The sequence below is a fragment of the Ascidiella aspersa genome, chromosome 2, assembly GCF_963924565.1.
Source record: "Ascidiella aspersa chromosome 2, kaAscAspe10.2, whole genome shotgun sequence".
Taxonomy (NCBI): Eukaryota; Metazoa; Chordata; class Ascidiacea; order Phlebobranchia; family Ascidiidae; genus Ascidiella; species Ascidiella aspersa.
This window is the reverse complement of record NC_139448.1, coordinates 4,401,251-4,418,624: the sequence shown is the minus strand read 5'-3', so window position 1 is coordinate 4,418,624 and position 17,374 is coordinate 4,401,251. Positions and strand designations below refer to the sequence as shown.

General features: G+C 35.1%; 2 protein-coding genes across 2 annotated transcripts; both read left to right on the top strand.

Moving 5' to 3' along the window:
- The first annotated feature begins 357 nt into the window (after positions 1–357).
- Positions 358–12,972, top strand: LOC146163232 (protein O-GlcNAcase-like). Its single transcript, XM_083381165.1, has 18 exons — positions 358–673; positions 811–908; positions 1,526–1,656; positions 1,991–2,159; positions 2,591–2,689; positions 3,055–3,195; positions 4,170–4,331; positions 4,871–5,085; positions 5,512–6,072; positions 6,726–7,145; positions 7,544–7,718; positions 8,217–8,300; positions 8,671–8,744; positions 9,553–9,657; positions 9,905–9,996; positions 10,576–10,771; positions 11,224–11,389; positions 12,015–12,972. Exons 1-18 carry the CDS (start codon positions 429–431, stop codon positions 12,152–12,154), a joined length of 3,273 nt encoding a protein of 1,090 aa, XP_083237291.1. The 5' UTR covers positions 358–428; the 3' UTR covers positions 12,155–12,972.
- A 1,293-nt stretch (positions 12,973–14,265) lies between these two features.
- LOC146163231 (PWWP domain-containing protein 2A-like) lies at positions 14,266–16,852 on the top strand. Its single transcript, XM_083382089.1, has 3 exons — positions 14,266–14,448; positions 14,518–15,969; positions 16,154–16,852. Exons 1-3 carry the CDS (start codon positions 14,300–14,302, stop codon positions 16,266–16,268), a joined length of 1,716 nt encoding a protein of 571 aa, XP_083238215.1. The 5' UTR covers positions 14,266–14,299; the 3' UTR covers positions 16,269–16,852.
- The last annotated feature ends 522 nt before the right edge of the window (positions 16,853–17,374 follow it).

Sequence of the window (17,374 nt, the reverse complement as noted above, 5' to 3'; positions counted from 1 at the left end):
GTGCTTATAAAAATGGTAGTTGTTGCATTTACCGAAAGCAATAGTGTCATAGTTGTTTCTCGACTCACTACCTTCTGTGCCTTTATAGAACAGTCCTGGTATGACCTAAGGTCTTACATTTGAACAGTTGTTTTTCTAGCCTGCTTTGCTTCATCATTGTTCGAAAGATTTGATTAGTCTGTAATGGCTTCTGGTGTAAGGTTGGCTAATATTACTTCCAACTATCTTTGTACTTTTTGCAGCAAAACATTTTAGCCCTATTTCCAATATAAGGTTACATTCCCTCATAAAAGTGATTACATTCCAGGCTTAATGTTAGGTAATTAACTAACTTATTGTCTTGCAGACATATTAAATTTATAGCTGCTTTATGAACTGTTATGGAAGAAACTTAGTAGCGCTGATTTTGACATCCATGAAAAAGTGGTATGTCTGAGAGCGTCGAATTGGACGCAATGCTTGAAGACAAACGCAACGAGGATTCCGAAAGCAACGAATACATGGGCCAGCTGAAAACCAAAGTGCAGAAGCTGTCAAAACTTGCCAGGAGGAAAATCGACGACTTCTCCGATGTCACGACAACCAAACACGAACACGATGACATGTGCGGAGTAGTTGAGGGATTTTACGGGAGACCATGGACTTTTGAACAGAGGAAAGAACTATTTGGAAGGTAATTTTTTTAAAATAAATTTGGAACTTTAAAATTTTCAAAGAAAGAATTAAATCATTCTGACGTTTTTCTTAATTGTTACGTAATGTTTAGTCTATTCTCCTTTTTCATATAACAGCTTTTATTCTGTTTTATAGAATGCAAGATATAGGCCTGAACACTTACTTGTACGCTCCCAAGGACGACTACAAACACCGACTGTTCTGGAGAGAAAAGTATTCTCCAGATGAAGCAGGTAAAAATGCTTTTTCATAAATCTTTGAATACACATATTTTTTTTGTTATCTATTTATTTTCTTATATAAATTCCTCATGTATTTTCCTGTTAAATTGCATTTAATCTGTTATGTATACAACAACACAACAAAATATGTGTTGTTGATGTTCTTTATGTCTGTAGTAAAATTTCTTACACATAGCAGGGTTGATATTAAATCACAGTTGTCTGCTAATTTCTGTCAAAGCTAATTGTTTTTCACAAGTAATTTAACATTTTTTTTCTTTAATTTGATTACATAGTTAAGTATGGCCTGCCTAGTTTGTTTACTTCGTCATAGTTGCGCAAACGTGTATCATAAGCGATTTATGTAATATTTTACCTTCACTCTTGGCATTTAAAACAATTAGTCCAGTAGGTCTGCTAAGAACAACCAATTTTTGCTTAACGACACCCAGTCAAGCGGGTTGTTATCAATCAGCACTCTCCGGTGGTGAATTGTTCTCAAAATTTGGTGAGCGGACGAGTGTACAATCCCAATCCTGGATATAATACGTCATTTTGCTGAGATGCTACAACTGTAAATGTAGTGCATACAACAATCAATTATATAAACTCCACTCTTTTTACTACAGAGCTGTTGAAAGGCCTCATAGATGCTGCAGCAGAGCACGACGTCACTTTTGTTTACGCAATTTCACCCGGCCTGGATATGGTCTATGGAGCAGAAAAAGAAGTCAATTGTTTAAAAAACAAGCTGCTACAGGTTAAAATGAAAGTAATATTGTAGTATTTAGCACTGTTTGCTTATTTTGGACCAAATTTTATTGTTCTTAAAATCTGAGCAAAATTGATATGAAGAAAGTTATTGCTATTTGCCTTATAATTTGTTCACTTACAAAAAGTTCAGTAAGGGGTGGCCAAATCTTTGTTGTTATACTCACGCTTAATATTTAATTTATTGCAAAACAGGTTGACAAACATTTTTAATATATTTAGAACTTGGAGACTTGTACCCAGTGTTATTTTTATTTATCTGACCATAAATGTTTAAAAAAGCTCTTTCATATAACGATTTTTTTGTTGTGTACTGACTCCAGGTTAAATCCCTTGGTTGCAAGGCATTTGCAATTTTATTCGACGACATCGACCCAGTGCTAACCACCTCCGATCTGGATGAATTTGAATCATCTGCACACGCTCAATCCTCTATTACTAACATGATGTTTAGGGCATTAGACCAACCACGATTCCTCTTCTGCCCTACAGGTAGGTTAATAATTTGAATACTCATGCAAAAAACATAAATACACATATGTGTTCATACACTGTGATGTAGCGATCCAGAAGTCGTTTTTTGATCAACAAGCTTACGTTTCCTTATTCAATGACTCTTGCACTAAATATACTCTTGATGTAGGTGTTTTATTTATAATTTACTAGTGAATAACTACTTGGCTGAGGCAAAGTTTTAAACCTTTTATTGTAAACTATATATATATATTACATATGTGATTAATAATCTTATTATTGGTTGGTTCATTCTGTACAACTCTTTATTCTATAAAAAACATTAGTGCTATTTTACAGATGTACAAGTTTATCATGGTTATTGGTTAAGCCTCCCTCAAAAAATTAATATATTTGTCCTGATACTGGAATGTAAGATTTCAGCAATATCCCTATTCTTTTTTATGCAGAGTACTGTTCCAACATGGCCATACCAAGTGTGAGCAGTTCCACATATCTGAGAACTTTGGGTAAAGCTCTCCACCCTCACATATCAATCATGTGGACAGGTTTGTTGCCTGTATATTTTCACAAGATTTAGCTGGCATTACAAAAACATCAGAATTGCTGTTTTCCAATTTTTGCCACCACCAGAGTTAAGTGTTTTCATACAGTTGGTTTATGCCTGACATATGACATATGCTTTTGCTGTATATTTTTTTTAAGTCCAAAACCGATTGTTGGTAGTTTTTTTAAAGAAACGTTTTTGCTGTTATAATACACTAAACAATAATGTTTTGATTATAAGCTACAGTCATTGCAGCTGATTATTTTTAACGACAATTCAAGATGGAATGACTTTCCCAATACAATATAAAGCATAATGCAGTGAATATATTTTTAAGTAAGTACTACTTTTTGTTTTATTATGAAGGGCCAAAAGTTGTGTCGAACGTCATCTCCGTTGAATCAATCCAACTCCTGACTTCGGTACTTCAAAGAAAAGTTGTGATTTGGGACAACATCCACGCTAATGACTATGACCCAAAACGAGTCTTTCTTGGACCCTATAAGGGTATTTTAAATCTATTTTTATGTTTATAAATCAGCTTACAGTAAAATTGCTCTTGCTGATATATTTTATGATTGTTTTTAGTTGTAACCTGTTACATATTATTATGCATTTTAACAACAAGCTTATCAGTTTTGAGTTTGTTTGGCCACAAATGTAAGGAAGATCATGCATCTTAAGCTAAATGTGTCCAATTTGTAGTACGTGATTTGCTTTATGTAAATTTGAAAATAATTGAGATCTGAATTTTCTTTCAGTATATGTGTTGCGTTGTTTTTAACTAGGCATGGCAACTTTAAAACAGGCCAGAATTTTGTCAAAATTTACAGGCCAGTTAAAATATGAAAAATTGTTTTCAAGTCAAAATGGCTTACAAAATGAAAACAATTACAATTATAAAGTTAAAAAAGGACTGTAGTGAGATTTTTTAATATTGTTAGTCAGTTTAAAATATATAAACAGTTTCAAATTACATGTGACAACATATTAATTAAATGATATCCTCTATAAAGCAATGTATACACTAGCCGGCAGAATTAACCATACATATCAAATTTATTTTTGCTTTAGATAGTTGTGTAACGATAGTTGTGTAACTATATGTCTTCGTTAATTTTTCGCAATTATTTTTACCTTGTGTTTTAACTAGACTTTTTTTTTCTTTTTTGAAATGTCAAAAATATAAACTAAGCATTTTAAGAGCTTTGCATAAACCCGAAAAAATAACTGATTCGTGTTCAACTGGTCATTAGTATAAATAAACTATAAGTGACTGACAAGGCGACAATAAGACACTTTTGCGGTACTTCAAACAGCAATGCGTTGTTTAAATCAGTGTTTCCCTGCTAGGTCAAAATAATTTTTTTTAGGTAAAAAAATAATCACCCTGCTATGACACTTTTCTCGTTTAGCCATTGTTGGTGTTTCTACAAATTGATTTTCCTTATTATTCCCTTTAAACTGTATCTGTTGTGTAGGTCGTTCAAGCAACCTGGTTCCCCACTTGGCCGGCGCACTGACAAACCCCAACTGTGAGTTTGAAGCCAACTTTATTGCAATGCACACGCTCGCCACCTGGTGGAAGAGCTTCAAGAAACTTGACGAACCGAATACCACAGCGGCCGAAAGCAATAGCACAGGTAAAAACACAAGATAAAATGGATTATCAGCAGTTTTATGTGAGATTTAATCATTCTATACTTACTTAAAGGTGGTCCTGTGCTATTGCTTCCTTCTATTCGCTATCATTCTATCTTTCCCTTGGCTAACACCGTTTTTATTGGCAGTCAATACTCAAAATTGGGTGACATTTATACTGAAACTGAAAGTCACCAGCACCTAAAAGTTAACTGATTGTCTGAGTAATGTGTCCAAACAAATACTGACATTTCAGATATTCCTGCCTTTTGGCCAATGGGAAGACTGCCACTTAACATTCACTCCTTTGTATTTTACTTTCTTTAAGTTAGTGAAAACAAATCTTTTGCGAGCTGATTTCATGTTCAAAATTAGCGATTTTTTGTAATTAGTGTGTTTTAACCCACTTTATTACAACTCACAACACACAGTAAATTGAATATAATTGTGGGAAAAGTGTTTTACGTTTGTCAGTTGCTATTTGGTTTAGGAGCAGAAACCAGCCTAAAAAAGAAAAAAATACTAAATTTTTTTGTTCCAGAACACTCAGCTTCTAGGGAAAGTCCCCCACCCCCAAATCCTCCGACGACCCCTGTACGAAACTCACCCTCCTCTGTCAGTAGCAGTATCAGCAGCGGACGTGCCAGTGACGACAGTGACACAGACAGCGATTACTCGTCACATGATGGCAGCATCTATCCACGGATTGCAAATTTTGACCATGGGATGTACAACCCTGACGAAGCACTAATGCTGGTTAGATGTTTGAACAAAATAATTTGTAGTCTGATATTCTAAAGCTAATTAATCATAAAGATATATAATGGCTGTTAATGTGTTGCTAATCCCATTTTAGCATATTTAACACCTAATGGTTGTAGAAAAAAGGACCAGGACTCATAATATTGTTTTTGAACACAATTGGAAATATTAGGGCAATTCTTATTAAAAGGAGCAGCTTATCTTTAAAACTATTATAGACTTTGAATGTGTTAGCTGCAGCTACCATTAATAGATATACTGTATACATGTTTTTTTTATTAGTTGCAACTGGAACATGATTTATAAAATGTGAATAACTATGTGAAAAGGTTATTTAATGATTTAAAAATGTTAATCTTTTTCCAGTTATACATATGTTGTTCTATTAAATAATAGCTGACATAAATATAATTTGTATAGGCCATCCAAGACTGGCTCCCTGTTTTCTCCTGCGTTCGTTACCCGGTGCGCAAGCCTATCCCCCGAAGCGGGACAGCCCCTTCCTTACCCATGTTGCCCGTTCACCCAATCATCACAAAGCCCCCATCAACATCAACCTGCGTAACAAGTACAGTTGTTGTCGAACCCATGATAAGCGCCCGACTCAGTGTGGGGTCGCGACCTCAATCTCCCTTCATACCCGAAGCCGAATCAAAATTAGACCCTGCGGATTTGGCGTCGAGTTTGGAATCGCAAACGAATGACCCTAAACCGACCACGGACTCTTTGGTTAACGACGTTGACATGTCGTCCTCTAAAGATCCAGACTCTGTCGATAAGGATGCTTCCGATAAAGTTACGACTGATTCTTCGAGCACAGGTGAAATGAGTGTCGAGATAACTCCGTGTCCCGTCGAAGCGGGTGAATCGCTTGGAAAAGATGATGTGGAAATGAAAGAGTCCGGAGGGGAGGAAAAAAGCAGTGAAGTGATGCAGACCGACACAAATCCGTCGCCGAAACCTCTTTCAGCATCACTGCAGGTAAAACAGAAATGTAACACAGTTACAGACGTTGTTACCTGTTTTAACAAATTATAAAAAAAATATTACTATCGGTTTTGATAAAGAAAAAATCGCTGAGAGCACTGGCTCTCATCTTTTTTAGTAAAGACCTATTATAAAACTTTGTTAAGCTTTTGGGGTCCTTTTTTAATTCTTGTCCTATCCAATATTTTTTGGAAAGCCAATAAATTACATTTTTTATTACAAGTGGAAATGACAATGAAATGTTTTAGTTGAATTATATAAAAATGCCCCCTAGTTAAAAATAAAATTGCGTTTAAAAAACATTTCCCATAACTGCAATTAGTTTTATGTGTATCCCAGTTAATTTAAAAAATAAAAAATAAAAAAATGGTTTAAATAAAGTATATGTAATTTGTAGAAATAAAAGCTTTTGGGCAAAATAGAACCTATTTTAGGCCATGAAGATACATACACAAACGTCTGCAACAACTGTGATCTAGCACTTGTGACGTCGCTTGTTGACCCAACGATAAATGCTTACATATCATAAGTACACCTGGGGCCTTCAATAGACTAACCGAATCTGTCAATCAATGATGTGTGTCCTTGTAGTGTACACCATGTTCGAATTAAGTATGTTGCTACCATTATGGCTTCTATAAATCCAGATGGAAACTGAAGAAGCTCAGATCCTCATGCAAACCGACGAGGTGGACAGCGACGTTTCCATGGCAACCGCCCAGAGCGGAAGCGTAATTCCGCTGGACATTGACGATCTCGGAAGTCCGTACGTAGCACCAGAAGAAGAAGAAGGCAAATCAGAGGAAAAGTCGAAAACCGACAACGATAGCTCCTTGGTTACTCCGACAATGACGACCGCAGAAAAATCCGCCGAAGTAAAAGAAGAAGTTGGTGTTTTTGAGCCGCTTACGGTGGAGGCCTTGCACATCTTGGTCCAGTGCTTTTACCTCCCTTACGAACACGGACTGGTTGGGAGGGAAATGGTGGCAAAGTTCAGGTGGCTAAAAGAAAACGCCTTCAAACTGTCGAAGATCGATGACAAAAAGTCGGAAAAGTATTTAGACAAGGTGAGGCATTGCTGACAATAGCAATGGTGCTTTTTATATCTCTGTTATGTTTTAGAATAACACGCGGTAGACTTTCAGCTTTAACTAATTTCCTAGAGCTAATGTCAATTGTGGATTAAAAAGCCTGAAAACGTCACGTTTGCTATTTAAGTTTCGCTTCTTTAATGATATTAATGGTGTTATTTGGTGGCGGAAGAGATCCCTAGTTGCTGGTGTTATCTGTTATTCGTACGTGAAAATGTAACCAACTGGACTTAAAAAAAAAAAAAAATTGTATCACGCTTTTGTTAAAAAAAACTTGCAGCATTTATTCAGCTGTACCGATTACAAATTTGCGCCTTAAAAACACCGACCTTAAAGTAAAAAAGTCAATATGAACTTGAGTATTTTTTTATAAGGCCTTGGTCTGGTCGGAAAAGGCCCTCGCTTTTGAAGAGAGCAGTCGAAGCATCCTGAAAGTCTTCAACCAGATCTGCGCTTGTCCCAACCGAGCCCTACTCTTCGATTTGTTCCCGTACTTGTGGGACATGAAGGGAGTTGTTACCATGCTGAGGTCATACGTCAAATGGCTGGGTGAGGAAGATTTACTTGAGTTGTTTAAAGCTTTTAGGTCCATTGTTAAATGGAGAAACACTATAATGTTTAAATTGCAGTACATAGAATAAAATTGCAGAATTTTGTTTGAACGACAACGAAAATAGCATTATATAGGTAAAGTAAAAGTAACATATTTTGTTTCACACAAACTTCTCCAAAATGGAAAAAATACCTCTCGTTGAGAGAATTTTTCTTATCATATCAAGAAGTAGTGATCTAGAAATAAAATAGAATAAAACATTTTTGGGACCATTTTTATGTGCAAGATTTGAAATCCACACCATTCAAGTTTGTGATTCACAGAATTAGTGCAATTTGTATGCCTCGAAAGTCATCTTAACTTGCTACTGCTAAAATAATGTGTTGCTGATACCGCCCAAAAAACTACAAATACATAGACGACACAGTTACACTTCAGCAACAGGTTTATGCAATGTTTTTTCGTTAAACCAATATATCTCCTTTTCTTTGTAGGAATGATTGAAGTTCGTCCAGATTCCGAAAAACACGACGGCGACAAAAGTGCTTCATCTTCGTCACCTACTGCTTCAATACCACGTTCGTTACGAACTTGTGATTTCACTTTGAAACAGAATTTAGTCACTATTAGGTCGTGTGGACTTTTGTTGACCATTTACAGTCTTCGGTAAAACTTAATGCCAACCATCTGTCCCGTTTTTTTATCTGTAAAAACAAAATTAAGGATTTGGAATTTTTAAATTAGCTGAATCATGGTCCTAAATATTGAACTAAATTTTAACAAGGGTGAACACTGAACAGCTATTTAAAAAAATCGAAGGCCTACAAAGTTGTTTTCTACACGTAATTTTGGACAAAACAGATGTTTAACACTGCTTTTTTCACACCTTGGAAACATTAAATATATACGTTTGTGTCCTTTTTAACGTATTTTCGCAATGTTTTGCAGCATTCAAATGTGGTTGGATCGGTGCAGACCCGGAACCCTGGGTTTTCCGCGGTGGTTTATCCGGAGAATTTCAGGTATTACATTTTGCTCACAGTCGTAATCACTTGATGTCGTATTCTGCAAAATTGGCTCTTAAAATTACATATAGAATAAATTTATGGGGCCCGAAATGAATATATAGTAAATTGTTAACCTTTTGTTTAGAGAAAGACCGATATATCGATTTGCAGATATAATGTACGCCGTTATTTCACTTCTAACGATATATTGATTGGGTAAATTAGAACCGATGTTTTACTTACAAAATATTACACAGCGCTTTCTTTAAAATAAACAAATTTCCCAATTTTTGGAACTTCCTAAATTGTCATTTGGTTTGCCATAATATTCGGTTAACTGCACATCATGGAAAGTCAATATCCCAAAACAGAGTTGTATAATTATTGAATAGGTAGATAAACCGAATGTAATTTGTATTATATGTTCGATTAAATAAAGTTACTACTGTATCTCAGGTATATCATGCATAGGGTTTTTACATCTAAGTAAGTTATCATTTCTCCGTAACCTCGAAGTACTAACAGCTCGCAACAGTTTCGCTTAGGTAAACTGAATTGGAGAACAGCATTGTCGAAAGCCACTTTTTCCACAATATGTTCGACAGTTAGTCAATTATTTTTTATAATTTAAAGTACAACGGCCAACGTATCGATTAGTAGAAAACAAATGAAAAGGTGATATCGGTCGACCCCAACTTTCGTTTGTAATATCTAACAACAAAACCAAAATGCTTTCATGGCCTTTTAAAGACACGCTATGACTTTTGTACTTAACTGATAACATTGGAGGTTGTTTATTTGTAAATTTTCGTCTTCATTCCAGCGTCTTCTTCCCGTTGCTTCGTCGTTTGATTTGTTTTGTCAAACTCTTCCCCTTACCCCTGAAGTTTGCACCTACATTGTCAGGCCTTACACTCCGACAGATGAGGTAATTACCTGCTTGTAAATCGGCGAAATGGATATAGGCACTAATGATGTAATTTACATAACACAAAAAATATTTCGTATAAACATATATTTATGTTTCTGGTAGCAATTTTTCACTATTTTAATTTAAGAAATATTTTTCAAGATTGATGATAGTTTCTTAAAACGTTTTTCTTTCTTGGCTTTTATGTGCGTCTTTTCATGCGTATAATGGAGTCTCAGTTGCACCTAATTATATTTTTGTACAGGCGGCGGTTTTCAACATCTGCTACACAACGCATAATGACGGAATGGAATGCTCGAATACTTTCGAACAACATAAAGACCTTCCAGCAGACAAGTACAAGATTGTTCTTTTAAACCAGTGGTTCTCAAACTTTTGCTAAAAAATTACGCAACGGTCACCCAGCATTTTTTTTAATTGCTCACGGTCCTTAAAAATATACACAAATAAACTCAAAATAACACGTTGTTTTTAATTGTATCAATGGGACGGTTGCACTTGCTTCTTTGCTATCAGTTATGTTAACCTCTAATTAACGAATCACTTTATGTTAGTCTAGCAATCACGAACAGTTTTAAATCCGTGCCCACAGTGGCAGCGCAGCAAGCTGTAAAAACGTAATTCTCACTAGCACAACGCAACACTATGACGTCACAATGGACAATTTAACTTCAAGCATGCAATATCGGTAACAAACAACTAATGAGCTTGGTTCGAAAAAGTATGTTGCCTGAAAATTTTATTGCACAAAAAATTATCTTCTTTAGGAGAGTCGTGTTGATTTTTTTGGTAGGTGCTTCGCGGTCCCAGAAAATTGTCTCGCGGACCCCAAATGGACACAAACAAATTTATTGTTAGCCATTTTCGAGTTGTGCCGGTCTTCGCTATTGTCACACCTAGCATTGTTTGTTTTAGGTTGGTGGGAGCGCTGCTGACCTTAAGCCCCGACTACTGCTTTGTTGTGGAGGACGAGGACGGATTGTGTGGTTACCTGGCTGCTTGCTTGAACGCAAAGGACTTCTGGACCAAGTACGAGCTGGCCTACTTGCCCGAGATGAGGGAAAAATACGATAGACCGTCGGGCGAGGGAAGCAGTATGTCAGAAGTCGAGGTGAATTTTAAGTTTTCGGTTTACATTGGAAATAGATGCTTTACTTGATATTGCTGTTTTTTTACTCGCTGTTATTTTCCTTAAATTGTAAACGAAAATTTCAGCTTGCAGTCTTACGATGTAAAATTAAAAAAAAATTACTATGTAAATTTAAAAAAAGATTTGTGTTTTACTAAAATAAATGAACTACTCAATAATTTTCGAAACCTTTTTAAGCGGAAAAATAATAATTAATTTCTGTTTTGTGGATTAAATAAATATTATCAGTTGATGAGTTTAAAAGATGTTGTGCAGCCACTTGAAACTTTCTCACAGGCCTTTGAGGTTTACGGACACCATTTTAGAATTACTGATTTTAAAGTATCAATCATTTTTGTTGCATCAGCCAACCACACACAAAAAAATTAGTTTAAAAAATAATTTTCAGCTAAATTCGACTGTAATATCCATAGAAAATGATCGTGGATTTGCACAGCGCCGAGGACCGGTTCAACTACGCTGACAGCGACCTGTCGTCGTCCTATCCTTCAATGATGTGCATCGCAGTCAAGCAATCAACCAACACCAGCATCGCCAAAAGCATGACTGTTTGTCTCTTGTCTGCCCTAAAGTCCCATAGTAAGTCAAGAATATTCTGGAGAGTCAAATGACTGCCAGGCGGTTAGCCTGTGCATCGCGCTAATATTGTAAAAGTGCGTCGTAAAACGACAAGTAAGGTAAATTGCAATCCTTTATCGTTGTATTTCATTATTACTGATTTGTTCTTCAAGCTTAAATAACGTATTGGTATTTAGGTGGGTAAGCCAGTAAACAAAAAAATTAAAAAATAAATATTCAATTTGAATACTGATATTTATAACACTGACATCTGCGTGGGTGACGCCGTTTGGTTTGTTTGGTTGGCCGACTGCAATGGTTCTCAATAGATTTTTAAAGATTGGTTCTGGTGAAGATTACTACTGAATTTGAGAAAAGTGAAGAAGCAATTTAAAGACAAGGCATATTAATTAAATTCCAACTTATTTATTGGAATTGCCTTAATTGTGTTTTGTCTACCCCTGGCAAAGAATTCATTGAAGAGAATTAGGTCACCAAAGCTTCGCAGGAGTATCACTCTTTAAGTATTTGGGTTGCCGCGCAAAAAAATAAGGCACTGCTCTATGTAAACACTGTGATACACTATTGCATTAAATTAAAGACACAGCTTCGTGACTTTAGATTTGATGGTAATTATTTTTGCTAGATTCTTGTGGAGTCCATGCTTTGATATCTGAGGACTCCATACAGCTTCTTGACCTTTACACACAACTTGGATTTTCTCCAATCGTTGCTAACGAAGCCCTGGAACAAGACACTTACAAAATAGTTGGAAGGACATTTTGATCGGATCCGACCTTCACCACTTTTTGCCATTCTTGTAAACCTTAAGGATGAAAATGTTAATGGAATTTAATTCCAAACAACCTCCAACTTCTAATTTCTAGTTTTCCTAAAAAATACTTGCATCTACATAAATTGTCATAGAGAGGCCAACAGTATAACAAACCATTTTTTCTAACGTTATCAAGTGAGGTTTAACTTTTCTTATGAGCTTGTTGTAAGTTGAAATGTTTTATTGTATTACACCTAAAGAAATTGCAGAAAAGTCTAAATACTAAGTGTTTGTGTTGAATGGAACAAAATCCTAAACATGTTTATGTGACCAATCGTTTTTTTGGCAATTGCACTATTGGTGAAATTGCAGAAATGTTGTTCTGTGCAATGTGCCAGCAATAACATTATATTTAAATATTTATCTTGCTTGTGGGCAAAAAAAGCAATTCACTTACTGCAACTTTTCAAATGATAAATATACGTGTGTATACTTCAGGGTGCCACAAATAAGAACAGATGCTAATTCTTCAACTGTTTGTTTTAAAATTGTATAAACTTTATAACTGGACAAAAAAATTACATGGTTTACCACTTTATATCCTGAATGCTAGACCTTTATAGCAGAAGAATTTCGTTTATTCATGTTCGTTATTCCTGTGCTTTAAAAACAAACAAATATCTTTATGAAAATTATTTTGTTTCTGCTAGTTTCTCATCATGCAAACTGCATTTTTACAATGGCGATAACATATTGACTTTATTTTGTAATGATGTTTTATTTCTATATGTTACTTTATCGCCCAACACTGTCCCAAATAAAGCCAAGGGTTCCAACTTAAGTGAATATGCATATTATACAAGTACTATTGTAATTATAAAACTCTTACAAAGTTTGAAAACATATTTAAATAGTAATTTAAGGTTTAAAACTTTGAGTTTGATCAGATAAAATATTTGCAAGGTACGATTTTTACTAGGTACTGCAGTTATTGAAATAAAGGTAGAATAAGAGATTAATGTTCGCAAAGTTTGGATAAACATCATTTAAATATCAGTCAAAATAGCTAAGAAATCCAACAAAGGTGTGCAGTATGCTGTCAAACATCGTAGTTAACAATTGACCTCGTTTTATATTTCATTGGTATATCAAAACAAGATCTCAGGAAACGCGAGCCCAGCACGTATTGACAATGAAACTATTGTTTCCAAGCGAGTTCTTCACGTGAAAAAGCTGCCGTAGGTAGCCAGAGTTCAGTTAAAACATAACGCTAATAACATTTTACGGAAATACTTTGCAAGTTAGAACGAGGCCCGCGTTTTCGGCACACATTTTACTTTTTCACAATTTGGCTTCGTGCAAAACCCGAGTCCAACGTCAAATGACTGCCAGTCGGTTAGCCTATGCATCGCGTTAATATCATAAAAGTGCGCCGTAAAACGCTGACTGAGATAATTTTCAGTCCTTAATTACTGTATTGCCGTATTACAGGTTTGTTTTTTAAGCCTAAATTACGTTTTGATATTTCGGTGGTTTCCCCTTTTTTTCTATATTAAAGATATATTGAATTGTTTTGTTGGGCATTGATTTTTAGTTTTTCAGTTTTAAATACCAATATGTCCCATATTTAATTGTAAATCAAATGGCAATCCATTATTTCACATGTATTTCTGACTGAAACAAGCCGAAACACTTTTATAGTTTCTAACAAAGGCTTCTGACAAAAAAACTGAAAATAGCCAATAATATTCATGTAAAAACACAATTAAGAAGCCTTCAAAAACATAACAAATATATTTGTTTTTGAAAAATATTAATTGTTAGTCAAAATCACACTGATTAAATTATTTTGTTTAAAAGTCTTTGTTGCCTAATAAAAAGTGTTTTTCCCAACAAAAAGTTAACTCTTTGCAATTTTTAAATAAAGAAAATGTAGGGAAAAATTAGTTGATCTTTTATCTTTCATGCAAGCCAATTTTTAATTTTTTGTTATGTAAATAAACTTAAGTATATTTTGCTTTCCCATTTTAAAGACAAAATGTATATTATATTATTTATAGATATGGCATATATTAACGCAAGCATTCTTTAATTAAGTAAGAAACAGTAAACCAAATCCAAGCAAAATATATTTAGTGTTATGTTTAGCACTAAAGATGCCTGCGAAACGTAAAACACGACAAAACTTGAAAAAAGGTGATAATGTTGTTGCCAATATTGAAGATATTATCAATGACTGTCTTATTGTATCGTTCATCTACCAAAACCGTAAATTTTGTGGGGCTCTCATGGATACAACCAAAAGGTATTTTAAATAAATATATGTGAATTGTGCAAATTCAGTAAAAAAAATTAGCAAATTTTTTGTTTTTAGCATTGGACCATTTGGAATTCCATCACCACCAGAAGTAAAAGCGGAAAATGAAAATGAAGAGCTTTCAGAAAAATATCAAGCCAAAGCACCCTTTCCTGCCCCATTAACTTTAAGACAGACCTACAACTTGGATGTCCCGCAACCCCCTTTGAATAATATTTTCCGACGGATGAGGCGTTCAAGAAGGCGTGTTAAACTACAAAGAAACTTGGCAGCGAAAGATAAAACAAACTCAAGTCATGCTACTTCTTGTGCATGTAAGCAATGTTCAAAACCCTCAACCTCAACCCTTGCTAAACGCAAACACAAAGAACTAACGCCAGCAGAAATCATAGACAATAAATTAAAAAGGGTTAAATTTAATGACGACACACCCTCTACCAGTTCAGATGAAGAACAGCGAAGTAAAATTCACGAAGAAATTGCTTCACCGATAAAATCTTTAATGCCAAGAACAATCCAATCCCGAACAAAAGAAGTTCAGTCTCAAAAAGAAGAAATTCAGCGAAGTCCTATTATCAAAATTACCTTTAACACACCAGGTGGTAAAGGTAAGATTTTAAAAATTCCTTCGCGTTTACATGGTTCGCCTGTAAAGTCAAATTCTGACACTGTGTCCGGTCAGCCTGTTGAAACGCCAGATCCTGTGGTTGCACCAATACGAAAAAAGCGCCCGTACATCCGCAGAAAATATCTGGTGCCTGAAACAGACCCTGGTATACATGATTCAAGCGAGAAGATCAAATTAATCAAGAAAAGGCAATATATGAGCAGAAAGACTGGCGGTCAAAATTTCCCTGTCATGCCTGAGAGTATGCCATATTCAACTAAGATGTACCTAAAACAAGATCAGGCAATGAAGGTTTTAAAAAGAGTAAAACTATCATCAGTGAATGGCAGCCCTTCTGCACTACACAAAACTAAGAAATTTAATCATTTCCCTAATTCAAAACTCTCAAAAACTAATAGCAGTTTAGCTGCAATGGGTGCCACATTAAAACTGCCCTCCCCACAAAGAAAAAGTGGCAAGTACGATAAAGATTTAAGAGTGATTCTAAAGCCACTTGATGACAAAAATGGCTACATTTTACCACCACAAAGCTGCAGACTAAGTGAGGTGGTTGGGGAGGTTTCTGACATTGCAGAACTGGAAGAGCAACCAGGTGTGGAGCTGGCGAGTAAACTAAAAAATTCACAGGGACCACCGAAACGACACATCATGACAGTTTCAAGCTGTAAAACGCCACACGGTGTTATCACCCAGGGTGATGTGGTTTGGGGAAAGCTTATGGGATATCCGTGGTGGCCTAGTAGGGTCATAAAAATCATAGTCACAAAGACTGATGGTAAAATACTGCAACAGGAAGCAGTCGTCGGTTGGTTTCAATCTAGAACTACTTCAACCATTTCAGTTTTGTCTGTAGAATCATTTCGAAAATCGTTTGATATTCGGTAAGTTTCTGTTTATTTCTTCTCTATCTTTAAAAATTTCACCCTCTAACAAGGTTTCTTGTTTTTTGTTTTATACCCAAGCTGCAATTTGTGGGGTTTAAATATGAGTAATTAACAAGTGTGCTAAATTTGATTTAAAGCCATTGAATGGACATTGTGTTACATTTCAATATTTTTTTTGCAGATTTCAGAAAAAACGGAAGGGTGTGAAATATCAGAGAGCGGTTGAAGATGCTAAGAACGCTCTTAAAGAAATGACCCCAGAAGTGCGAAAGCTAATCTCACAATTTGAGACATGAGCTGTTGTGCTTTGGATTTCTTTTACCTCTTTCTGCACAATAAGGAATTGAGTCCTCAATGTGTGATTCTTAACTTGTACCATATTTCCATTTAAATCTAATGTTTTTGCTTGGAAATACAAGTTTGCTGTACCTAGGCCTAAGGCCATTCTATTAATTTTTGTTTGTTTTCAGAACACATATCTTCATGTCGAATTTAGGGTCATATTTGCACCCGTTTATTTTGCGTTGCTGTTATTTTGTTTTTTCTAGTGCATCATAAACAGATGTAAACAATTTGTATCTCTTGTATTTTTTCTTGGTGCCTGTCACATTCAGTTCAATTTAGCTTCCATTGGTGGACAATTATGGCCATTTTTGTAGCCTAATTTTATTGGTTAACTAATGCAGTTCTCTGGTATCGTAGCATATCACATTTGTTTCTATGTTTTTTTGTAACGCTAACTGCCAAGAATTTCACTTTTTTTCCTTATTGGTGTGTTAAATATAGAGCAGCGCTCACTGTCAAAGACAAACAGTTTGTTAAATGTTCTATATACAGGAGTATTTTCATCTCATGAGATCCACTTCTGTGGGTAGAAACTGCCCCGAATATTTCAAACTCAAATTAATTTGTTTTTATGTTTACTGCAATTTTTCATTGCAATTCAATAAATATACTCATTTTGACAATTTTTGAGTAAATAGTTTAAAAGCAAACAAATGGAAAATGTTACTTTTAATGTTAGACAATGGTAATGGGTGTTAGATGGTTGCATGGTCAGCATTTTGTTTTAACTACCAATATTGAAATGTATTCTGCCGATACTTTGATAGCTGGTTTGCCTATTTTAAAAGTTCATTATATTTATATGACCATTAAAATGAAAACAGATTCATGCCAGTATGGGCTTTAAATACAGCAAAGGGGGTATTTTAAATAAGGTATTTATGTGACATTTGTTCTTCAGGTTGAAGATCCAATGTTCAATATATAAAATATCGTGAGAATTCTGATTAGGTCAGTCACTGTGCTGACAACAAAGGTCAGCAGTTTTCTTCTTTTAAGTAATTGCTTTTACTTTGTTATATTCCACAAACTGCTAGTGGATTCTCGTTTGATATTA